Raw genomic sequence first — 26,354 nt, 5'->3', positions numbered from 1 at the left:
AAAAGCAAATTTTCTGCTATAAAAGGACAAAAGATTTTGAAAACATCCCTAGTGCTGCGTTTCCCAGACTTGTTTTCTGGCAGCTGATCTTGGAGCTCAACCAGTACTTTAAAATCTTCTTCCATTTTTGTAGTCGTGTGAGGAGCTTGTCAGATGAGGTTAGTAGCTTTCTGGTTCTATGACTAATGCTTAGGACACAGTTCAGAGAAGGGCATCTGCAGCAGCAATTAGTTTCTAAATTTCATCAGCAAAGAATTAATCAGGATTCAGAGAGCAGTGTGGTTGATTTATCTTTCTGCAGTTTAAGCCACTGCAGTAATTGATGTATCTTTCATAAACTTGCATGCTCCATCTCCAAATTTCCAGATGCCATTAACACCAATTGCTTTCTCCTGCAAGATTATGTGGAAGAAGAACTAGTGGAGAGTATAAAGATGGTCTGGTGCTGAAAATAATGAAAGCCTTTAAAGAGCTGTATGGTCTTACCTGTTACAGTAACGCAAGACCCCATTTGCCCAAAATACCATCAAGATTCAAATCACTGGAGGATAATTCTGTAAGGCTCAAACTGTGTGCAGACAAAATATTCTACTGTGAGTTTGTGTACATGCTTCAGTCTCACATTTGTTTTAAAATTTCATTTACAGAGTGCAATATGCTAGACAGAATAGGCTAATTTAGGGAAAAGCAATTACATTTTCTTCTTATATATGATCCTCAAGGCTCACTGTCTATCAAAATTGGAACTCTTCTCAGATAAATGAGACATATAAAAGAAAGCCTGCATGCCCAACAGCTTGACAGTATCAAAAAAAAAAAAAAAAAAAAAAAATCATGCAAACATTTTTTCATGATTTTACTTGTTTCTCAGACTACTGACTCTCAAGACTACTTCAGTTTAAGCCTGTCTGTGTACTTTCTTGTGAATGGGAATGTGCTCTAACAGTTTTTCCCAGAGTGTTTACTCTGAGTCTGCCCATAGCAATTAACTGTTGCAGTAGTATAAAATAACTTTTGTTGTTATTATTATATTGAGAAATATAATTGGCAAATTAGCTTAAAAATAAGCTGTCACAGTACTTGCTGTTACTGTAATTTTCCTTACCAATGGCAAATTAAATACAGTGACATAATTAGAAAAATGTTTGTTGACTCCACTGTTCTTTCTGTTTTGTCTCCTTACTGGCTGGAATTCATTAATGCTATGTATTTTTCAATCAGAAGTATCAATAAGAATTATCCTGAGATTGCTGAGTGCCCTCAGCAGACAGAATGACTGGTAGTATTACAGCCTCAGGAATTGTGAAGCACCTTTTATTTGATCACTTTGCACAAACTGACTCTGCCTTTGCAGATTCACAGCAACAGATATTAGGTGTATGAACTGGAGGAAAATACTGTTAACTGAACAGAGCTGGCAGAACTAGCTCCCTGCCTCGTGTTTCTAGCACGTGAGCTGGACAGTAAGAGTAAGTGTGAGAGAGGAAATGAAGACACCTACATAGATAAAACGAGTGAAAACCAGAGTTCACTAACAGAGTTGTAGTAGTGGATTTTAATTTACTAAAAGAAATGAAAGCAGTAAATTTGCACATATGTGTATATAGTAGCCCAACTAGTTGATCAGCTGGTAAAATAAGAGGTGGAATAAACAAATTCTGAGAAATCCCCGATCTCATTTTTCCTTCTAATAAGAATAATCAATCAAGACATTTCTTGGGAACGCAGGGTTACTGTTATTGTTAGGCCAGTGTTTTTAATCACTGATTTTTTTTATTTTGAAATGGTTGGATTGTTTACAGGTTTTTCCATACAGATTTTTGCCTCTGGATTGCTTTCTTCCTATGCTTTTTCTTTCCAGAGGAGCAACAATCTGTATGTCATCATGAAGGACACACAAGGACACAACACACGCCAAAGCTGCTAAATGGATCAGAAGAATGATACATGTGTACACTCAACCCTCTTCACAGAGATTTATAAGCTTAAGCCATGCCAAAACAAGGCTCAGGGACCTTTCCAAAAATTCTTATGTCCATGTTTCACTGGACCAATTTGGTTCAGTGAAACATACTCAAACTGTTTGTGAAATCAAAATGCTTACTTTCTTCAGTGCTAAGTTTAGACCTTTGCACACATGTCGAGATGTACTGGCTATTTTGCTGACACAGTGGTGTGCCTTTCACTGTGTGATTTGATGGCTTGCAGTCTGCAGCGTGTTGCACAATGGGAGAGTAAATGATCACTTACTTTGAAACAAGTCACTTGAGTGTTTATTTCTACCACATCTCCGCTGCTAGTGTCTGTTGAGCAGATTAAGCAATTTAAGTTGTGGGTAATATCATCACTAGAGATGACTTTTAGGCAGAATTAACCTTTCCTGTGCTAAGAATGAATGGCTAAAAGAAGAACCAGGAAGGTTAAGAAAAAAGGAACAGCAATGCTGAGGCAAGTTCACAGTTACCAGGACAATGCATAGCATTCCCAGCCTCCTCCATCCTGTCTGGGACCCCCCCACCAGCTCCCAAAACAACTTAGCAGGGCCAGGCTGCAGTTTCACACCCTTTTGTCCTGCCCAGCCGTGGGCAGCAGCCAAGCTGCTTCTGACACCCAGAAAGCCCCCTGCAGCTGTGCTGGCCTAACAACTTTTCTTGCTTTTACCAGAGGAGTGACAGGCGCTGGTAGGAGATGACAGCTCTCTTCTACATCCTCCTTTTAGTGGCAGTGTCAGAAAGCTGCAGTGGCAGCGTTTCTAGGAACAAATTCTTGTCTACAATAAAAGATAGGATCATACCATTTGCTTTGTATATGAGCAAAGCTGATTTTGTTATCTGTAGACCAGATTGTTGGTATTTCTGTGGGAGGGATCCTTCAGCTGATCTACTGTGTTATCGCAAAGAGGAAGTAGAAAAGGTGAGGATCTGATTATCTGTAGGGCTGAGTTCCTGTTTGGGGACATTTGTTTTCTTTTTTTTAATCTAAAGCTATTTGCAAAAGGGTTCATAGATAATAACCTGCCCTTTTTCTTGTGATCAAGTAGCATTACATGCTTTGATAGCATCTGGAGGCTCTGAACCAGAGAACAAAGTAAGCTCTTGCAGTTTTTATAGCAGCTGCTAGGGGACCAGGCTATAGCTCTAGGCACCGTATTAGCAGACTGTCCTTGTTGGGAACAGTTCACAGACTACAGGTCAAGGCAGATCAAAAGTGGCAGAAAGAAAGTATTCTCAGTATCATGACAGCTACTTTGCAAACATGAAGGAACATTGCTGTCTGTCTCTGTTCTTAAATCCATTTGAGCTATTCAGTGTCCTAGTTTTCTACAGAATCCAACTCATAGACTCAAGCATAATCTTCATATATCTTTTTTTCTTGTGCTTTCTAGAAACATTTTTCCCCTTTACAACTTTTTCGTAATCATTTTTAAGCTGTTCTGGTATTGTACTGGATTAGTAATTTACACATAGTTAACTGTAGTAATTTTTTAAAAATATTAGATTCAAGGGGGATGGGAGTCTGTACCTCTAGGGCTGAATAAAAGCCAAGGAGCCTAAGTTACAGGCAAAGCTTTGAAAATCCCAGGTTGATGGGCACTTAGCAAATTTGTGTGAATAGCAGCTGCTACCTTGACTTGCTGCTCTCTGTCAAAAAGGTGGACTGAAAGTCAAAAGCAGCAGTGGTAACTGAAGGATGGATGTCAAGAGTTAACCACAGAAATCACAGTTGCTCCAGGCATATCTTACTGTTTTCCTTATGTATTTAATTTTCTCTCGACAATTTTTCACAGGATTAACAGCTTCAATTTATATAACGAGAACCAGATCCTTTGCCAGTAGGAAAACACAGCCATTTTTGACAAATGTGTGTACAGAACTTGCAGTCTATTATATAAAACTACAGAACTGCAAAGCAGACTTGATGCAGCAGAATTTTTATATTTGATGAGGGAGAATATATCATGCAACAGATTTTGAAACAAAAGCCTTTCTGATTTCTCTGTGGAGAATTTTTTACTAAGTAATTTTTAGGAGCACAGATAGTCAAACTATTGATTGATTCATGAGGAAAAAGAAAAAATTGTGACTTAATGTGTCTTGTACCCAGGTCTTCTATGGTGTGTGAACAGAAAATGATAACTAAATGCAACTAAAAAACTTCAATTAAATCTGGTGCTAATATGCCAGAGCAGTGGCCACAGATTTGACAACTCAAGTTTCTTGAGTCTATTAGTTGAAGTAGTCATCTTCCAGTATCTGCTAAGTGTAGAGCATCCTGGATCTTACTTTCTATTAATTTTCAAAAATGTTCACCTAGATTAGGTGCAGATTGCCACAGAAACTTGCTGTAAATTATCCAGAAGGAGAGGGTGCTTGCTGACATGGCCAAGAACCTTTCCTATGTAATACTCCTTGGTTACAAAATGATAATTTTATTGAAACTTTTTGCTTTTTGATACATTTCCGTTTTAACAGACAGAGTTTACTTTCATAGAAATGTTTCTGGTCAAAATAAGTGATAAGTCTTTTGGAAGCAGCTCATTACTCCAAGTTGTTCTTTTGGTTTTGTATGTGGAAACTGGCAGTTCAAGTCCATATTCCATTTGAATTCAAATAGTAGACTTGAATTTGTGCCTCCTGTATCCCTGAATGTGTCCTAAATCCCGTGGGATTTTCAAAAATTCTTCTTAGTTTCTTTTGTATCAATTTGTCATGAATATGAAACTAGGAAGGAATTTAGGTCTGAGCATTCAAACATTCTTATCTCTGAAAGGTAAGGAGGAAGTCAGAAAGGGAAAAAAGTTTTCTTTTCTGCTTTTTTTTCCTCCAGAAGCTATTTATGATGCTTTTTAAAAAAATATATATATTTTTTTTTTATTTGTCCTGATGGAAGTTTATAAATATTCTGGAAATTTATGTTTTTTCATGGAATGAGAAAACTGTTTCTCCACAGCTTGACAGATGAACATCTGTGCAGATAGGGAGATGCTCTTGAACTTGACTCACATAACACAGAACACTGGCCAGGAGTCTGAGTGTCTTGCCCAGTTTGGGGAAACAGTACCAGAAGTGTGGAAATGCCCTGTATGTATAATGATTAAAAATGTGTTTCTACTGCTACCACTTCTATCCAAGTACTCATGTATATTATTTATTTAATGTTAGGGTACAGACTTTGTCATATGTAAAAGTGAATTCTGGTTGTCACTCTGGGAGCTACCATAGCTGTGGAAGCTGGTACCTTCCTGGATACTGTTATGTGATGTACAAGTTAATTGAGACATTTGCCCAGCCTCCTTAGCTTGTTTTCTTAAATGCAGCGATATCAAATAATGTGCTTTACATATCTCTCTTTAGGGTCTGATCACCTTCGAGAGAAAGACGGACTATGGGCCGTTCTAGTTTGGCTTTCAATCCTAGCAGCTCGAAAGCAGAGCGTAGAAGAAATTGTCAGGGATCACTGGGCGAAGTTTGGTCGACACTATTACTGCAGGTGAGAAAAATGAAGGAAAGGCACAGGAACTTATACAGTCAGTGGGTCAATTCTGCTGCAAACAAGGCTTGATTACTTGCGCTTAGCTACATTTAGATGTATGTTTCATATGTCCACGTAATGAAAATCTGCTACAGATTGCCACTGTAATGGACAGTTTTTTATCGGTTGAGTAAGCAGACTTTACTCACTGAAGGAGCTGTGCATATACGTCACTTCCAGTATATTACATGTGGAATCGCTGTTGGTTACATGGTGTTGAAAAATGTCAACATCTCAGCAAGTTTGCTCATACATTTCTTTCTTCATGCTTCTTCATGAAAATGCTTTTGTGAAAACTGATTTTATGCTTACTTTAAAGTCAAGAGAACTCCTCTGAATATTCATACATGTACTTGTTTATATTATTGTCTCAAAAGGGTGAATTCTAATTGGCTTTCACATAACACAGATCTTACCTTAGCCTCTCTCTCTCTCTCTTTCTTTCAGAATAGATTTAATTCGGATGAGTAAGTATAATCATGGAGGAACACAGCTGTTCCTCAAAACTTGCAGCAAAGTATCTTCTATTTTATTTTCTTCAGAGCACTGCACTGATTGTGTCCTTGATTTCAGAATGCTGGCTATGTTGGGTTTAGTCTTCTGAAGAGGAGGCTCAGAGGGGACCTTACTGCTCTGTAGAACTAACTACCTGAAAGGAGGTTGTGGTGAGATGGGAGACATCTCCCGGGTAACTAGTGGTAGGGCTAGAGGTAATGGCCTCTAGTTGCTCCAGGGAAGGTTCAGGTTGGATATTAGGAAAAACTTTTCCTGAAGAGTGGTCAGGCACTGGAATGGGCTGCCAATGCAGATGTCATTGTCACTGTCCCTTTACGTGTTCAAGAAGTGTTTACATGTCGCACTAAGGGACATGATTTAGTGGGGAAATATTGGTGGTGGGTGAATGTTTGGACAGGTGATCTTAGAGGTCTTTTCTATGGTTCTGTGATTTTATGATGTTTTCTGTGCTACTTAAGGTACAATGTGTTTTCCAAATGGTTTCTATTGCCTCGAGACTTAAGTGGCCAGATTCAGTAGTCTACTGTCAATTTTTGAAGTAAGCAACAAATTGCTAATTGTGTATATATAGAGAACTGTGAAAAAAGAATTGTCTTCTAAGCTGTGGTGGACTTAATTTTTACTTCTACTTTTTTATATACATGCAAGGTTTGATTATGAAGCGTTGGAACCCAGAACAGCATATTTCATAATGAGAGACCTGGAAGCTTTGATCACTGATAAGTCATTCAGCCACCAGCAGTTTGCTGTGGGCAGCAGTATCTACAGCGTGGAAAGAACAGACAGCTTTGAGTACATAGATCCTGTGGATGGCACTGTGACCAAAAGACAGGTATGGCTGTGGTGGTGAAGTAGCAAAATTTTGCAGCTTTCAATATGCCTCTTAAAACATTTCTGACATTCAGCTGAAAGCCTTACCATTTATTTATAGGACATTTTTTTAATTTGCACTGATAGATACCACATTTCCTACTTAAGATTAGCTCAGACTGGATAAGATAATCCACCTCTGGTTTGGCTTGCACTTGCTGTGCATAAATAGAGACTGTAGTGTTATGGAGAATGTAGGCTGAGACAGGGTCCCTGCTGCCAGCAATGCAAATATAGAGAGAGACCCATTTCCTGAATAATGGAAGGTGTCTTGTAGAAAGGCAGCATTTGCTTTTTCTGTTTTCTGTCTGAAATCTACAATTGCTATACAATGCAAAAAAAAGCTCAAATTTTCTTGCTTTTGGTATTCACGTAATTAAGGCATGGTATTCCCTTGTTGCCAACAGCACGCAGAAGACTTAAGCAGATTGTTCCATATTGGGGCATGTTTGGCTTCTCTAGCCAAAAAAAACTGCTCTGTGTTCCTTTTGGGCTGACTGTAGGCTATGTCAATATTAAGCTCTTTTAGCTATCAAGTTCTGCAACTCAAATTGAGCCTTTGATGTTCCATGACAAGCACAAAAGCAGACATGTACTTTTGCCTGGTGTAGATGTATATCAAAACATTTTGAATATGAGCTGTGACTCATATTTAAATGTATTCTGATTTTATGCTGCTTGTTTTTGTTGTCTTTGTTTGTGAAGTTTGTAAACTGCTTGACCTGATCACACTCTATCAAATGATATTATGAGCCATTAAACCAGTTGTCATTCCATTTGCTCAGTGTCTTTGTAGTTTCCATTCATCACTACATCCAGATATATAAGCAGTCAATTTGCCACTGAATTACTGTCTTTGTACATATTGCTGCTGAAACAAGGTACAAGGATATTGTCATATCCAAATCCACTGGAAAATTACAGGTGTGGCAGGCTTGTGACTCTAGTCATTTAAAAAAAAAATTGTAAATTTTTAGTGTACTTTCTCTTTCTTTTCATCCAAAGCTGTTTCCTAAATTGGAGTACAGCTGCTAGTCACGTCACCATGTAATACAGAGAAGTATGACTTGCCCTGTTTTTAAGTGGACTTTGAAATGGAGAGCATGTCTTTTCATAGGCAAAAGCACTCATTTGATGAGAGTACAATTCAATCTGTTTGTCTTCTGACAAGCTTGCATTCCTGGCTCTGTGTGTTTGCAGCCTTGGTGGAATTCTCCAAGCATAATAAAATAAGAAATGACATTAATCCATGGAAATAAGCAGCAGTTCACTGCTGCCATTTTCCTCATGTTGTATGCTCTTTGTGCAAATGCAGGTGCCTCTTTGTGACTGTCATGAGTTTCATGTAGATTTTCCAGCTACGTTGTCAGGAACTTTTTATTCCTCAGTAGAAAGTGGATAGAAATTTGTACTCAATGTATCTGAACTGCTTCTACTGGACTACGACTAAATCAATGTTAATTAATTGCAGAAAACAAACAGCAATAATAAAATAGATATGTAACAGTACAAGCAGGCCGTACTCTAATTTATTATGAAACAAATACATGAATATTGTTTATCATCACAGTTCAGTAATAAGATATAAAGTTAAATGAAACATGTTGCTGTTCCTGAAAATTGTGCTGGCCTTTGCACGAATATTAGCACATAACATAGTGAACAAGTTACCAATTAAAATGATAGACTCTTTCATGAAGATTTATCATATTCAGAGATTTACAGAATAAAACTCCCAGTGTTTGTCATTTAAATTTTCTTAATGTGGTCTTGCTCCTTTGTTAGATTTAGGCCGTAAAATTCTCTGCGTGTAGTCTCATGTTTTTTGGGGAGCTGTTCTGAAAGTTATTTCATATGACCCTCCAGAGATGAGGAAAAAATTATTCTCTGTTCAGAATGATATTTTAGTCCCATGTCAACAATAGCATATTTCTTGTCAGAATAGTCAGAATAGCCTCCTATGCCCCGGTGGTGTTCTAGGGTCCACAGATGAGCAAATAAAAATTACGATAACTGCAGTATTTTGAAGAAAGGTAGCTATTCTGCATGCTTCTAATGTATGTGTCTGTTGGATATACTGCTGCTAAGCTAGATTTTCTGCTGGTGTTATACTCTACCATTTAATAATGGTTTTCAAAATCTTAAGTGACTTTTTTTATATCAGTAAACTGTTTAACTGGATTATAATGCAAAAGTAGAGAAATCCTTGTGAAGCTCTCTCTTTGTCGCAATGGCTTCAAAGCCAATGGGTTAACCAGTGACAAGGTAATTTTGTTTCAAAATTTCCACACGGCTAATTAATGTCCATCAGCAGGCCTGATTTGCCTAATATAAGTATCTGCAGATATCCATTGTCAGAGCTGTACTGAAGGTTTTCATTTGCTTCCTTTTGGAAAAAAGAGTTACCAGTTTCCATAATAAAACATGTTTGTGACAAATAGAGTGCCCCATTTTATTAAAACTGGAACTTTTTCTGCACTGTGGACTTTCCAGTTTGTTGTTCTTTGTTTTTTCCTCAAGTCAGTTTATTAATTCTGCACATAAAATTCTGTTCTGTGCACTTTCACAGAGCTGACATTTTTTATATAACAAATAGCAAGTATGTGGCTTTAAATTGAGTTTATCTCAGGTGAGAAAATGCCATCATGTCAAACAGTAAGTAGGTTGTTCTCAATTTCACCAACTTGCTTTGACAACAGTGATCACAAAAGCTAAAAAATGCTAAAAAGGAATATTTAATATGTTAAACTGTGTAGTAGTGAACAGGGATAAACTCTTTGACTTTGTCTTCACCTAAATGCAGACCTGTAGGTTATTTGACAGGTAATGTTTCTTCATAGTTACTTGGGAACAGTGTTTTTGGCTGTTTTTCCTCTTTTAACTGGTTTTAACAAGTGTAACCTACAGCTTTGTGGTATAAGTTTCAGAAAATGTTAAGAAATGTAAATACATAATAGTTCTCATTAAATTCTGTTGCCTTCCAGAGTAAAAAGCGTTGCTAGTTTTGAAATCGCTGTTTTCAGTGGAGAGTCAAAAGACAGGTCTTTGCTGTTGAGTTCCGTGCCAAAAATGACTTATGCTCTAGCTCCAGGTGCAGGAGTGACACAAAAGCTGATTTTGACAGTCCAACTCTGAAGGCCGCTGTTTTCTTAGCACATAATTTCTCCCTGGCACTCCAGAGGTAGTTGTTTTTCATGAGTACAGTCACTACATCTCTATAATTCCCTTTTGAAAAATACCTTTGTATGGCAGAAATTCTAGTCTTATAGACTATTATCAACTGACATCTCTCTTGTGTAAAAACTAGTACTGTCAATCATTTACTCCTGAGAAATGTGAAAATAATCTCAGAAATAGTAAACTGAATGCAGGTTGTGTGTCTGTATGCTAGGTAAAATCTCAAGTACTATAAACTGTAGCATCAAAGTGGCTACAGATGCTTTAGTTTGGTGGAAAAAAATAGCGTCATGAAGGATAGAGTTATGGGGAGTGTTTCTAAACCTTTTTTGTCCCAAAGACCATAGTTTAAGGAGTGGTGAGACAGTACTGAGGTTCTGAGAGAAGCAACAATGTACAGTTGTTATTCTTGCCAGATACACAGAATATGTAGAAGAGTGTTAGAGTGTTCAAGTGGATTTGCTAGTTTTATCATTATGGAGGTAGCTTGACCTAGCAGGGACATGCAAAATGTCCATGTAGCCATTAGGTAGGAAAACATTCACATGCTCTTTATGTTTGTGGTTTAATTTTGTGCAAGTATGTTAGGCTTCCTTCCTTCCCACTTCAAGCTGCTTGACATGAATGTTACTTATTTTGAGCTCCTGATTGTAGGTTCAACAAGTATTCAAAACAAACTATACCTAGAACTATATTTTTTTCATTTTGCTGTCGTAAAGTTAGAAGTAATTAGCAATCAGCAAGAGACAACTCCTTGTTCATAACAAAGTGACTATATACTTCTTGCTGTCCAAGCTGAAATTCCATTGATGGCAGAACTCCCACTAACATCATACGAACCATCATTAATAAGTTGGCTTAATAGCAAACATTAGAAAAAAAGGCTCTGAAGCTTATTCTGCTGAATATAAAGTATTTCTGATTATTACACATGCTTTTTGTGTTGAAAATACTAGATGAATTTATGTTACCATTGTGTTTGTGTTTAAATTAATGTGCAGGAAAATAATGCCTGCTATTTATTTCCATGGAAGTTACAACAAATACAAAGCACATAATAACACTATTTGATAGAGCAAAGTCCCGGTTATAAAACACCATTTTTAAACACAGTCACCACCATTAGCTGTGCATTTCTGCCAGTGATGAGCAGGAGGCTGCATGCTGTGCCTGTAAAAATCTGCATGGCCATTTAAATGTGGCCTGTGTTTCATGTCACGGTCACCATTGCTGAAATGCACCACCTGCTGCCTCTCTCTGCTCACATCCACTGTTTGGTCTCCATAAATATTCGGCAAGCGTTGCTGAATATCAATAGATGCCATTTTTTCCTCATGGAGGAATTCAGTGAGATGCATTTGCGTCACACACACTTTTATGTCCAACCAAAGCAATAAATGAATAATATGTCTTAGGCCATCTGACTCAGCCTTTTACTCATATGCTATGTTTTCCTGTTGCGTATTTCTTTGTGTTGAAAGACAATACCATCCAGACACTGTTGAAGATACTTTGACATATACCTGAGCAAACAAAGGCTTTTTGCACTTTTATTTTATTTTGGGGAGCACAGTATTCCTAACAGCAGTGTCTTCTCAGGCTGCTGATAAAGATGGAAGAATAAAATACTTCTCTCTTTAATTCTCCCGTTTTTAAATGCTTTACTGGAACTTCAACAAAATTAGCAATGATCTCAGTTTATGCACTCATTTGCCAATAGCAGAACTAAAATGGAAAATAGAAGTTCACTGGCAGAACAGAGGTAACATTTAGCCTAGGGATAACATTTACAGAAAGGAAACAAGAACATGTTAGTGCAAAACTGGTAGATAATGAAAACACTGCAACTCTTTAACTGTTCAGGTTAGTCCTTTTTTTTAATGGGAACAAATCTACCTGTCTGCCCTTCTTCTTAACTTATGTCATCCCTGTACAGAGAGACTGTTCACTATGGATCCAGTACATGGTCTGTGGAAGGATGTGTGCATATATACAGTGTGAAAGCAGGGAGGGTAATAAAAAGAGATGGAAGCTGAAGTAAATTCCTACTTAATTAATAATAAATCTTTTAAAATCTTTACACAGTGAAGAATGTCACATTAAGAGACATGCTTAAAATTAACAACACATGTTGGGCTCCTAGACTGTACTACAGACTTTTGTTGAAATCCTTGTAATCAAGTCTTAATGCATGGTCGGTGAGGGAACTGATGCTGACATTTTTAGCATTACTAACTGTCTTTTGTTTCTATAGCTGTTTCCCATTCTTTGTTGATCTTATAAATATCTCACTGACTAGTGATTTTTTGCTCTGCCACACAGAACAAGAACAAATCAGTGAAAGAAACTAAAAACAGCAGTAAAAAAGCCCTTGGTTAGAGGAGTGGGAGTGAAAACACAGATTGTTTCTGATCTTGAGATGGAAAAAAGTAATAAATGAGTTGTCCAAAGTTAAAGTGAGATTGTATCCTTATGGTTCTTCCTTTCTTGTTTTATTTTAGAGCAGTGAAAACTGTGATGTATAAGAGGTATTGCCACCTTAATGTATGATACTCCTTCTTCTCCCATAGGGGCTGCGGATTATTTTTTCAGATGCTTCCAGGCTCATCTTTAGAATGAGCGCTTCTAGCCATGTGAGAGCTACTCTCCGGATCTATGCAGAGAGTTATGAGAAGGATCCTAGCCAACACAATAAGGAACCACAGGTAATGTAATAACATTGTAAGAAAACCTGCAAGAATAAACTGTTTGCAGTTGTCTTAAAATCAGACTCCAGTAGATGCCTGTAGAAGCCTGAACACCACATGCGTTGTTTTTGTTTTTGTTTTTTAACCAAGTGCGAAAGGTAGAATGTTCTGAGTATTATACTAAAACTGCTAAGTAGTCAGGAAGCATTAGCAGGCCTACTATGTTTGGTTTGGGAAAGCTGCTTCTTGATCACAGAAAGGAAATATCAAGGATACAGTGAGAAACTGAAGAGTTTCCAATAGTTGTAGTGATGCATATTCAAACCGTAAGTGGATATTTTGGAAATCTGTATCATCAGTTCAATGAAGATCATCAACTCAATGAGGAGCACTGAAGCAGAAGGTCGAAGAATAAAGAGAAAAGAAATATGTGTGTATTCAGACATTGATTCAGTCAGTCAGTCTAGGCAACTGAAGAAAACCACCACACCCTGAGAAAGCCAATTTTTTGTTCAAATCACAGATATTAGTGGTTAAGTCAAATGCCAGAAAGACAATATCATCTATAGTTGCCTTAAATTTGGAGGATATATTGGCTTTACTCATTGGCCTCAACCCTTTCTGGTCACTGTGGACCTCCTTGCCACTCACTGGACCCAAATTGTGCACTGACTCCCCTGTTTGACCTTGGACCTTCCCCATTGCCATGAGCTTGCCTGTTGATCTCGACTATTCATTGAATCTGGGTACAATTTCTGGGTCTTTTATGCTTACCTCTTTACAGTATCATGGAGCTGGGCCCTGAATGGCAAGACCCCTGTTCTGTCAGTTATATTACTGTTCCTGGCACAAGGAGACTAGCTCCAGGAGAATTGCCGGGCACTGAGAGAAGAGCCAGCCAGCCCTTGCTGCCTCTTGACAGTCTCTGTTCAGTCACTGATGCTTTTGTTCTGTTCCCCTCTCTGCCAGCCAGACTCTTACATAGACTTCTTTCATTTTTGTATGTGCATAACTAACAAAAGTTTCAGTTCTTCTTTAGCTGTTGCTGTGTGAATCTTAGAACCTTGGGACATTAGGGGAATTTCTTTTGCAGTAGAAGCTGAAGGTTAATTTTATGAGTTCCTGCACGCAATGCTTTGACCTCTGTTTACTGTGGATGTTTTTTTGTGGGACTGTTCACTTTTTGAGGTAGGACTAGCAGCTTTAGTACATATTTGTGTAATATGTCACAAAACAGGAATGTCAAGGCCTGAGATGCCTGAATGCTGGGAAAATATTTATCTTTTTTTTTTTTCCACTCAGTTTTTTTATAGAACAGTATTTTAAAAATCAGTAAATTTTGGGGCACATTTTCTGGGGATCATTTAGTGAAGGCTTCTCAGTGCAAGCACAGTTAGGAATTACGGATGCCTGAGTAGGGATTCCTTGTAAGGGAAAGACTTGCAGCTATCTGAGAATTATCTCACATCATAAACAGACTCCTTCCTAGGAAAATAAAAGTTTGAGAGCAGATTTCAGTGAAATCTAGCAGACACCTAAAACAATTTATAATACAAATTGCAGTTCGACCTCTCAGATTAGTTCCACTGAAACACTGTCATGTTGTGAAATAAACAAAAGAGGACTAAGTATTTCTCATGGAAGAGTAGTAAGCATTTAGCTTGCAAGAATTTAAAACTCTGTTTTTGAAACTGTGGACCTCCTTGCCACTCACTGGACCCAAATTGTGCACTGACTCCCTTGTTTGACCTTGGACCTTCCCCATTGCCATGAGCTTGCCTGTTGATCTCGACTATTCATTGAATCTGGGTACAATTTCTGGGTCTTTTATGCTTACCTCTTTACAGTATCATGGAGCTGGGCCCTGAATGGCAGTATTTATGACTGCAGTGCAAATGCAAAGTTTCTCTGAACATGAAATCCTTTTGAACCATACATTGCTTTTTTTGCTATATTTCTACCATAGATTTAATGAGTTTCTTCTATGCTACTAAACAACTATCTATCAGACATTCCAGAAATTTTGCTACCTGATTTTCTTCAGATATGATATATTCATTTTCTTCACTCTTTCTTGAAGTATCATAGAATCACTAAGGTTGGAAAGACCTCTAAGATCATCTAGCCCAACCACCAGATATCACCAGTATTTCCCCACTAAACCATGTCCCTCAGTATAACATTCTAAATGTTTCTTAAACACCTCCAGGGGCAGTGACTCCACCACCTCCCTGGGCAGCCCATTCCAGTGCCTGACCACTCTTTTAGAGAAGATATTTTTCCTAATATTCAACCCGAACCTCCCCTGGAACAACTTGAGGTCATTCCCTCTAGTCCTATTGCTAGTTACATGAGAGAAGAGACTGACCCCCATCTCACCACAGCCTCCTTTCCGGTAGCTGTGGAAAGCACTAGGGTCTCTTCTGAGCCTCCTCTTCTCCAGACTAAACAATCCCAGTTCCCTCATAAAGCGTGTGCTCCAGATCCCTCACCGGCATTCAGGTGGGAACAGTTAGAGACCTGCTACTCCACCTGGACTGTCACAAGTCCATGGAACTAGTGGCTATCCCATGTTTATGGTATACTTTCTGTATCATAAAACAGAAGAAAATTATTTGATGCTAAGACGCTCAACACTTAGTTCCTTCTGCATACTGGACCACCTTTTTAAGTACCTTCTTTTGATTGTTTACATAGACAGTTTGGAGTGCTTTTGCATTGCCCATTTCTACCTGATAACAATACCATTTTATTCTACTTCTGCGGATAAGCATAACTATTCAGTTTTTGTTTTACTACAACAAAGAAGCAAATTAATCAAAATCTTCAAGAATCTATAAAGGAATGAAGAAATTCTTAAATTGAAAGAACAGGGATAGAAATCAAGCTTCGTGTTCCATCAGTCATTTTCAGGTTTGTGTTAATGTTCTGGGCTGTATCCATAGTCCCTGTATTTAGAATCAGCTGTGTCTATTGAATGGCAGTGGAGTTAGGAGGTTTTTCAAACTGAAACCTCTGTGATTTTTTTGTGTTTTGCCCTCATGTGATTCTAGTGTTTGAGTCTCAGTTTGTCTTGGTTATCTGATCTTACCACCAGCCAATTATCTGTCAAACTCAAGCACAAATTTATTCTTCTTGTTTTTGTAAATTGATCTTCACAGATGCCCTTCAGATGCAGAGTGTGGCTGAAACTATTCCCATAAGGAGCATAAGTTGTTCTCTGAGTAGGGATGAAATCATCTATGTTCAGTAGAGCTGCACCATCCTGGTTGAGTTGTTTTTCTTTATAACTTTTTGAATCAAATATTGGGAGTTTGGGAAAACCTCCAAAGAGAAAGAAAGCTCTTCTGTTAACTTTTCATCAATTCTTATTATGAAGTGGGATATGAATTCTGCCATAAAATCAACAAAGTATTTGCTTAATTTTTATAACAACTTGGTATTGTTACTTCTTCAGCCAAGTGTAAAATTGTGTATGTGAAATGTCAGAAGGCTGTTCTTAAAAAACTTTTATATTCTTTTCTTTGTGTTTATTCTTGTAAAGGCAAGGACTATAGCTAACTACCTTATATTGTATGTGAGTTGATGGAATTTGGATTTGGAATTGGAACAGACTACAGTTATCCTACTCTGTGTATAGAATCAGTAGCAATAAACAGAAATGCTTGTCACGTTACAGCATTTCCTTGTGGTTACTTATGCATTATATATAACTAGTCAGTCTTAGCGTTGCTTACTTGCCTTTGTTTTTCCTTCACTGTGGCTGTTCATCATTTGTAATATCTGTCATCCAAATGCACAGTGAATCAGTGATTGTTGCTAAAGAAGCTGGAGTGGATTATAAGCAATACTTGTCCAGAAAACAATCTGAACAAAGATACGTAACTATTCTCTGTATCATCAGGGATCAACTGCTTGGAGAGAGCTAGTTGTAGGACCTATTTTGATTTGATAGCCAACAGAAAACCTAATGCACTTCTAAGTACTATGGGGGTTCCTCAAACTTATGCCCTTAATTTTGTCACCATGGAGCCATTGAAATGAGTAGTGCTTAAGTGAGGCTCTCTTCATACCTTATTGTACATCAGTTCTATGTATATCTGCATGGATCATAGAGGAAAAGCTGATTTTCAGGTCTGTAATTGTTTATTTTCCATCCTAAGTCTTTCTGTAAAAGTAGTCTTATAAGTAGAGAGAAAAAAGACTCTTAAGGAACTTTTCTTCCAATTTGTATGTGGGCCGGATGGTAGCTATTAATGAATAGAAGGGTCTCTCAAATCTTAGTATCTTATTTTAGTAGCATCTACATATAATTATTTGATTAATACTTTACAGCTAGAACGCATAAATTATAGCCAGCTAGCCAATTGGTCAACAACATTAAAATCCAAGAGAAAGTAGTAAAATATGCTAATAACTAGAAGTCCAAGGCCACTGATAAATGTGAATAGCAGTGACTACTAACTATTCTATAGTCAATTGAAAGAAATGGGCAGAAGCAGCTTATGATAACCTGGGAGTTTAAGGGTATTTACTGTCTTTCCATGACTAATTCAGTTCTTCCTAATGAGGAGTGATTAATGATAAATGACTGTCACGTCCTATGCCAAGTATGTTATTGCTGTAAGCAGTTTTAAATCACAGTGTGTAGCGGTGTTGCTATCTGCTTCTATGCAGGCTTAAACAAAGTATTTGAAACGATGCCCAGCTCTTTCCTAAAACTGGAACATTCCTCTTAAGAAGGGAGAGGCAAACTGTTGCTGCTTCTTATTGTTGGTGATGCATCTCATCACTGTGTATTACTGAGAAAGTTGCTTTCTAGATAGCTTGGAAGACATTCTTAAAAAATGATATATTGGATGCCTTCTAGCATCCAAGCAGGCATCTGGCGAGCAATTTCAGGAAGTTTATTGCTTTATAACAAACAACAAACTTCTGTGTGAAGTCAGACTCTATGCTTAGAAATTGATCTTTGTATAAATTTAAAAGAACTATTGGCTGTGCTAAATCAAAACACAGATTGAAAATCTAGGTTGAATAGGCCCAAAGTAGTAAAACAAGAATTTTTTGACCTTTCAATTCTTTTATAGCTTCATTTTATAGATCAGCTTATTCCCTATTTATGGATTGCAGCAGATGGTTCCTATCTGCTTGTCCCTTGTCTAGCCACCTGGACACATTATTGAACTTGGATAAGATTCAGACATGAAGATTCATGTACAAAGACCAAAAATGAAATGATTCATTATGCAGAGTTGTTTTGAATTGTTCCGTTTATTAAAATGGTGTTCCCTTCAATCACATGGTTTTACTGCTGTTGCAGGCTAAGTACTCTGGGAGTGGTGTAGTGCATAATTGAATTTTCTGCATATGAACTAACTAGCTCTGTTTACAATATTTTATTATTCATTACCTGAATTGCACTAGAGATGAATAGGTGTTGTTGTAGACCCTTCAATCTGTATGATACAGTGAATCACAAATGAAGGAATGGCTTTTGCTGAAGATTGCTAGATGTTTGTTAGCTAAAGAATCACTATAGTAGCAGCAACTACACAAGAGTTATTTCAGTGTGCTTTTGTCCAAAAAAAATGTAATTGGAATCAAAAGTGTCTTCATTATCCAAAACTGAATTTCTGAAAGAACTTTTGAATGTCAGTAAAGAAAATTTTTTTGGGATGGACCATGGAATGTATATAAAAGAATTAAGGTTATATATAATTATATGTATGTAAAGATTGTATGAAGGGATTGTTTCTCTCTTGCAAGCATGGCTTTGTGCAAGAGCAGGGAACTGGAATCAATAACATGTAAATCCTTTTCCCCAGTATCATTTAATAGTGATAAAATTAAAATTTTCTATATGGTTCTGTCAAAATACTGTTAACAACCTCTAACCACGAATGCAGTTCATTAGAGTTACGGTTTCTCTGTTATTTTTTGAAACGCTGGATCTTTTAACATGGCTCTTGCTGGATATTAATATGTGATTTGAAGAGTTTATATTAAGTCTTACCTTTACTACTTTAATTCATAAGTTTTTCTTTGAAGGCTTGTGGAATAAGGATATTTATATCTATTTGATTGCACTAGGGTATAATACATTATATGCATGCTACTCAGATACTTTGTCTTCCAGATCTGCCAAAAGCCTTCCAGTGAACAGATTTCAAATCAGTTGAAACTAGAAGGAGTTGGGTTTTTTTTGTGTAATGTTGGAAAAATATATCGTGGCACTAATTATGAAATATTTTATGAGTCAAGAAAATGAGTTAACTAAACTTCAGTCTGAACTACTCTATATACTAGAAAAGAATTAATCTTTTAACAAGAGATATTTCCTAACACTACCCAATTTTCATTTTCCTCTTGTATTTCTCATCTCTTGTACAGGTTGTCTTCCACTGCCGGGGCAGAACAGCTGTCCTCCTGACTCTTACTATCATTTTATTTGAGTTTGCAAACAGTAGTTACTAGTTAGACATAGATAGTGAGATGGCAGAGATATCAATTCCCTTTTCACCTCAGCAAATGTGTTGCATCATTGTAATGAAGTCAACGTGACCAGTTCTGTAAATGTTACAGACCCAGACAGGTTGTTCCACTATTAACCAGGTTTTCCACATGTCTTAAGATTTTCTAGGACCAATGACTGCAGCATAAACTTTTCCAGAGACTTCTGCTTTTTTGGAATGCAGGACCTGACAGTCATAATATATTCACTGGGCAGGCACACTGAGCTGAGCTGTGTGTTTTAGCTCTTTAGCCCTGCAGAAGATCTGGTGTGGTGCTGTCTGCTTGTTAACTCAGGTGAAGTCATGCCTGAATCTTCAAGGCTTATCTTTATTTATAAACAGTAATAACACCACCTAGCAAGTATAGCTTTTGGTGACTTCAGTCTACAAGTATGTTTTTATCAAAACTACCTTGAGGAACTGGAAAACTACTTAAACTGACACTAAATATGAAGGAGCAGCAGCTGAAGAGGTAGTATTTTGTATTTGACTGCAGCTTTTAGAAAGGGAAAATGCAAAGATGGAAAACACTTGGCATATCTCCTGTCATGGCAGAGTTCCAGATATTGAACTGTAATCCTTCTTTGACAACTTCATGCTGTGCTGAGTTGTTTATCTCTCTTTAATTTGAACAGTTGTTCTAGGAAAGTGAATTGTGCTGAAATATGTACTATGCCAGCTCTGCTTAGAAATCAGTAGCATTATAATTTCAGAATATTTGTTCTGAAATAATTATTGTCCAAAGGGTGATCTTTGTTGTTAGTAATTCAGCTGTCTACATGCCCATATACCGTAAGTCACATAAAGGCTTAGCTGATGGATGGTGCCCCAGCAGTACATTCTTTCAGTGACTAGTTCAGATAGCTTTCCGTTGCCCTCCCTGTGGTCCCAGAACACAGGGAGCAAATGGGTTAGTGCTCAGTGTTTTACAAATAATATGTACATGAATAACTGACCCTGTGTTTTGAGTGTTACACCTTATTCATTCACTTGGGTACATTTACAGTTGAAAGAGACCAAAATTATGCTGGTGAACTTGTTGCTGTATGCAAAATGCAGATAAATACGGTAAGAAAAGACAGAGCAAAAATGTGAGAACTCTGAAAGAGAATAGTAGTTACTTGTGTTCACTAGAATGCTTTGTGTCCTGTTGATGTTACTGCCATTCTCTGAGTGTTTTCGGATTTGCATGTCCTAAGTAAGTTCTGCAAAGTTCTTTTCACTGATAAAACTGATAAAAAGTTCATTCTACTCTGTTTTTGAGACAGAGTGGAATGAGAAATGTGAACTTAACACCTATGGAAAATGAGCATGCCCAAATTATGTGAAACTTACCTACATTTCATTTGGCATATTCAGCTCTTCGTCTCTTCATCCTTGTTGTTCTGTTCTGCTTTTGCCACTTTAAAAATAATGCTCTTTTTTAACATCTGCAAGATGAAGAAAGTGTAGTTGAGGCAAATGAGAGGACAGAACTAAAATAAGTTTTTATCTGTTAACAAGTATGATTGTAAGCAGCAGAATATTTTAATGGTAATTGGAATCATTTGGCTGAAGAACAGCAGCTAAGATATTTTTGTAAATGAGTGTCACATGATTTGATTTTGTTTTTTCTTGAAAGCACTGAGTAGTGCTTTGTTTATTCTGGTGGTTTTTTTTGCTCAGTGTGCATTTGTTTAAGAAATGAATCACAGAATCACAGAATCACAGAATGGCCTGGATTGGAAGGGACCTCAAGGATCATGAATCTCCAGCCCCCCTGCCACATGCAGGGCCACCAACCTCCCCACTTAATACTAGACTAGGTTGCCCAGAGCCCCATCCAACCTAAATCTTCCCTCCCTCAACTTAAAACCATTTCCCCTTGTCCTGCTGTTTTCTAACCCTGGGGGACGCCGCTTGTTACCGGCCTCCACCTGGATACAGAACCATTGATGACCACCCTCTGACTGTGGCCTTTCAACCAGTTTCTTATCCAGCGAGCAGTCCACCCATCAAATCCACATCCCTCCAATTTGGAGATAAGGATGTGGTGCGGAACCATGTCAAAGGCCTTGCTCAAGTCCAGGTAAATGACATTGGTCGCCTTTCCCTTGTCCACCAATGCCATCACTGCATCATAGAAGGCCACCAGATTAGTTAAGCAGACCTTCCCCTGGTGAAGCTGTCTCAGATCACACGCTCATTCCTCATGCGACCAAGCATGTCGTCCAGGTTGATCTGTTCCATGATCTTTTCAGGCACAGAGGTGAGACTCACCGGCCTGTAATTCCCCAGGTCCTCCTTGCTCCCTTTCTTGTAAATGGGAGTGACGTGACCCTTCCTCCAGTCATCTGGGACCTCACCTGACAGCCATGACTTTTCAAATATGATGGAGAGCAGCTCAGCAACCACCTCAGCCAGCTCCTTCAGAACCCTGGGATGCACACCATCTTGCCCCATAGACTTGTACACGTTCAGTCTCATGAGGCGGTCTCGGACTTGCTCTGCCCTTACAGTGGGGGGGAATTTACCATCTCGGTCTCCACCAAGAGGTTTAGGGATGCAGGGCTCAGGGACGTGAAAAGTACTGGAATCCTGGCTGCCAGTGAAGACCGAGGCATAGAATTCACTCAGTACCTCAGCCTTCTCCTCATCTGTTGAAGCCAGTTCTCCTTTTACATTTACCAAAGGAGGTGCACTTGCTTCGGCCTGTCTCTTCTGGTCAATGTACCTGTAGAATGTCTTCCTGTTGTTTTTCACGTCCCTCGCCAAGTTCAGTTCTGCCTGCGCCTTGGCTTTCCTGATCCCACGTCTGCAAGCCTGGATGGCATCCCTGTATTCTTCCCACATGACACACCCTTGTTTCCAGAGCTTGTACGCACCTTTCTTTGCCCTCAGTGTGCCCAGCAGGTCCTTGCCGAGCCTTGCTGGTTTCCTACCTCCTCTGCCCACTTCGTTATTCAGAGGGATGGAGAGCTCTTGTGCTCTCAGAAAGGCATCCTTGAAGAGTAGCCAGCACTCCTCAACATCTTTAAGGACAGCATCCCAGGGGATCTTGGCCAACACTCCATTGAACAGCTTGAAGTTCGCTCTTCCAAAGTTCTGGGTCCTGACACCACTCTTCGCTAAGCCCACACTCCTTGAGATGACGAACTTGACCAGGGCATGGCCACTGCAGCCCAGGCTGCCTCCAACATTAACACCTTTAATGATCTCCTCTGCTTGGTGAGCAGGAGGTCCAGCAACGTTTCGCCTCTGGTCAGTCTGTCCAATACCTGGACCAGAAAGTTATCATCAGTGGATTCTTGCAGCTCACTGTGTGGTCTTTCCAACAGAGTAAAGCTAGATCAGTAAGGTTTTTTTTGTTAAATTTTCCTGTACTTTTAAGAATAAATAGGTCAGAGTGCACTCAGGAGAGTGACAGAGGAAGTTCAGATGTTTTGCTCTTCTTTCAGTTCTCCTTAATCCGTGGTGTGGGATGGAAGGAATGATACGGTCCTTGTAAATTGGCACATTTTACTACTTAGTTCAGCAAGATTTGCTCATGACATGAACCCATACTCCATATATTAATTTCCGCTAAGCACATTTTACTTCAGTGTGCTTGTCTTCAACCATTCAGTTCATTGGTATCTGGATCATTTCGAACAGGGATGTATCAGACTGCTTACACTTGTACATAATTTAGATTAATCATCAATCCATTTGTTGCCAATGACATGCAAAATGTTGCTTCATGACTCTGCTTGCAAAGTTGTTTTGTCTCCTCACACTTTCGTTTAACAGTCTGACTGTTTGTACAGGTAAAGCAAATACCACATACTGTCAGAAACTGCTATGTGACAAATGGATTTAAAGAACTGGTTACATTAAGCTTCTGAAAAGAAATCTGTAAAATTAAGCTGTTTAGGGTCATTGATTTGCTTTTCAAACTTGACAGATTTAAAGCTGGAATGTAGTTTGAGACAAAAGAATAACTTTTGAGAATCAGAAAATTAGAATATTACTTTGGCAGTGAAATATATAGTTTTCTGAAAATAAAGTTTTTTGCACAAAACTCATCTTCTGTCAGTTCATCTTTCTATATATCATCTATATAATATAATTAACTGGGAGAAAATTAGGTTATTAGTTGAAAAATCGTCTTTTACTTTGTTTTCATATAGTTCTATCTTAGCAGTTATCTGCACTCTCCAATCTGAACAGTTTCATATGTAGAGCCACTTAGTACAGTCAGTAGTCCTGAATTCGAGACTTCTTGCTTGTTTTCTTGCTTTTATCCTAGTTAGTATATCACTCATGAGAACAGAAGTAATTCTACCTAGGTGATTTCTAAACTATTTCGTACAGCAGATTTCACAAGAGCTGCTCTATTCCTGTTACACTGAGACATTATTACTGCGGTGTATTTACTGGTTTCTCTTTTAAGCATAGTGTAGGTATAATCAATGTAAAACTTCACAAAACTTGCTTGGCACGACACTGCGATCAAGTACACAACATGGTATAAGTGCATCAACACTTTAATGATTATTTAATGATTTACTACTATTACACAGAATCACTACTATGGTAGAAGGGGAATTTAAATAATGTGTCTCTTGATATTTCTGCTGTATGTAATTCATTTCATTTCTTCCTCTTCAGGCTGTGCTGAGTCCTCTTATAGCGATCGCACTGAAAATATCTCAGATCCATGAGAGGACGGGGAGAAAGGGACCCACTGTCATCACCTGAAGCTGTGGAGGATTGTTAAACCAGGGCCAAAAGAGAAACAGCAACGAGGAGACAGGACTTTGCTGAAACGTGTTAGCTGTTTGTGCCTTGTATGGTTTAAAAACTTTTCTTGGGGATAGAGGGAGGTGGAATGAAAAATTCAATGTCATGTCAAGCATATTCAGTTACATTGATCTCCAAAGACAGTAGTGTATTGACTTCTTTGTTTTACCTGTAATATCTTTATTTCAGATAACAATATAACCACAGAAAAAGGCCTTAGCTCCTAAATGTTGCCAGCATTGTGACAGAAAAGGCAAACTGCTTGTTTTTGAATACTGCGATAATAGTTGAGAAATTCTGGTTATGGAGAGAGGGGGAGAAGCTGTAAACAACATGCAAAGACATGTTTGGGATCCTTGTATCCTTTTGGTTGGTTTACACAGACGTATGCAGAACATGTCTGGGGCCTAAGGGCTCTGTGCTAAGCTTTGTGAAGTGTACATTTTCTCATCTGACATCACTTCTCCAGTCTCTCATGTTGCTCACAAATCACGCTGGCAGCAGTGTTGTATACACACTTGCACATGCTTCCAAAGAAAGTGTCATCCCATATTTTTTTACCCCTGCTTTTAAAGCATATCAGTCCTACTTGTGCCTTTGCATTTTCCTGATTTTTGACTCTTTTTGAGGCAGTTGTGCTGTAGAAGCTGATTATGTCCTTGCAGCAATATGTTGGGTATAGAATCTTGGCTGTCTTTTGCAATATTCCTTATGCCAGAAGATGATGCTGGTGCTTATTATGTTTGAAAGACAATTGCTTCAAATTCAGCAATTTTACAGAAAGAAGTTATGATGGAAGTTCTTAAAGTCTTTGCAATAGTCATGTTCCACTTACCACAAAGTGCTAGTGAGGTGTGTAGTGAAGAGGAAATGTAAACAAACAGTAAGGAACTACATACAAATAACTTGTATCATTCAGCAGCTGGACTCAGCTTTTGTTAGTTCTTTTCTTAGAGTGGATCATGAAGTAAAAAGTTAGGGAGTACCAAGAGTGAAGAGATGACCTGATATAAATCTGAGAAGGACATCTGGGGATATAGACATCAGCATTTTTCTGCTTATGAAATGATACTGCAGTTCTAGCTACAATACTGTGCGCTGCATAAGAACTCAAAGACTTTATGCATGTGACTTGTTTGAAAGCTTTGCTTCCTTGGGAACAGTGTGGTCACTTGTATGATTTCTTAAGGTGGCTTTGTTCCACCTGTCTTTTTGCAGTGTGTTTCATTTCATTGTGGCTGTCAAATCTAATGCAATTTATATAACATTGCAGCAAAAGAAATTGTTTTTGATTTCTTTGAACACTTCTGTCAAATAAATTCTATGACACTAAGTACACAATAAAGAGAAATGCTATATTTCAGTCTTGTTGGCAAGACACTGCACTTTCAAGCTTCCTAATAAAACTGCTTTTCATACAGTTACACTGTCTTCGTGATTGACTGTAAACAGATGAGGCACTCAGGGATGGGACCCCTCTGCTGCTATTGTTGGTTCACAGTTTTATCAAGTCTGGAAATTGTAAGGTTCCTGTGTTGTTCAGCTGCAATTGTGCTAGCATTTATTTGGACAGTAATTTTCTCTCTCAGAACATGATATTTTTCAGTATCCGTCACTAATTAGCAAACAAGTTTGCGAAATGGAAGAGAGATAAGTAAAGAGAGCATAGTCCAAGAAGGATAGATGCACTTATATACTGTATTAAAGAAACCGAGTATAGTCTCACCTGCCTATTTACAATATATTAACTGTGGTGATGATTTAAGATGAATTATAGTCTATACGAGGAGCTGTAAGGCCCATTTTGGAGCAGTGTGGAATGATGACTGACAACTCACTTAAGCAGTTTACAAAAGCACAATAATTGAGACTGAATTATTGAAAACAATGAGAGCATAATGCCCATGTGATTAGAAACAGCAGCTTGTTTTGAGTAGTCTCAAGGAGAAAGCATGGTTTTTACTATGCAAACTACTTGCATCTGCTCTCCAGCATTGTGTGGTTTGAACTAAATCATAAAATACAAGGAAATTGCCTCCTAGCACAGACAAATGGTTACTACATTTTCCCTTTGGAGCGATGTCCTTCTAAAAGAGTGTTAGTGGCAGCATGAGAAACTCACTGTGTTCACAGACAGCTTGGATGGCAGCAGTGCTCACAAGAATTACAGGATCACATATCATTAGGGCTGAGAGGGACAGTCTAGCCCATCAAGACAACGATCAAAGAATCATGAAATCATAGAATTGTTAAAGTTGGAAGGGACCATTAAAAGTTACCTAGACCCTGCAATGAA

General features: G+C 38.2%; 1 protein-coding gene across 1 annotated transcript in view; it reads left to right on the top strand.

The window, feature by feature from the left end:
* PGM5 (phosphoglucomutase 5) overlaps nt 1-25,482 on the top strand; it is a 69,139-nt gene extending 43,657 nt beyond the window's left edge. Inside the window, exons 8-11 of the mRNA XM_085212810.1 lie at nt 5,355-5,490; nt 6,697-6,880; nt 12,666-12,800; nt 23,927-25,482. Of these exons, the coding sequence (XP_085068936.1) occupies nt 5,355-5,490; nt 6,697-6,880; nt 12,666-12,800; nt 23,927-24,016 (545 nt within the window). The 3' untranslated portion in view covers nt 24,017-25,482. The remainder of the gene's footprint in view (nt 1-5,354; nt 5,491-6,696; nt 6,881-12,665; nt 12,801-23,926) is intronic.
* Nucleotides 25,483-26,354: the final 872 nt, after the last annotated feature.

This window comes from Meleagris gallopavo, chromosome Z (assembly GCF_905368555.1).
Source record: "Meleagris gallopavo chromosome Z, MGAL_WU_HG_1.1, whole genome shotgun sequence".
Lineage (NCBI taxonomy): Eukaryota > Metazoa > Chordata > Aves > Galliformes > Phasianidae > Meleagris > Meleagris gallopavo.
The sequence above is the reverse complement of the archived record's forward strand: the minus strand, read 5'-3'. Positions and strand labels throughout refer to the sequence as shown.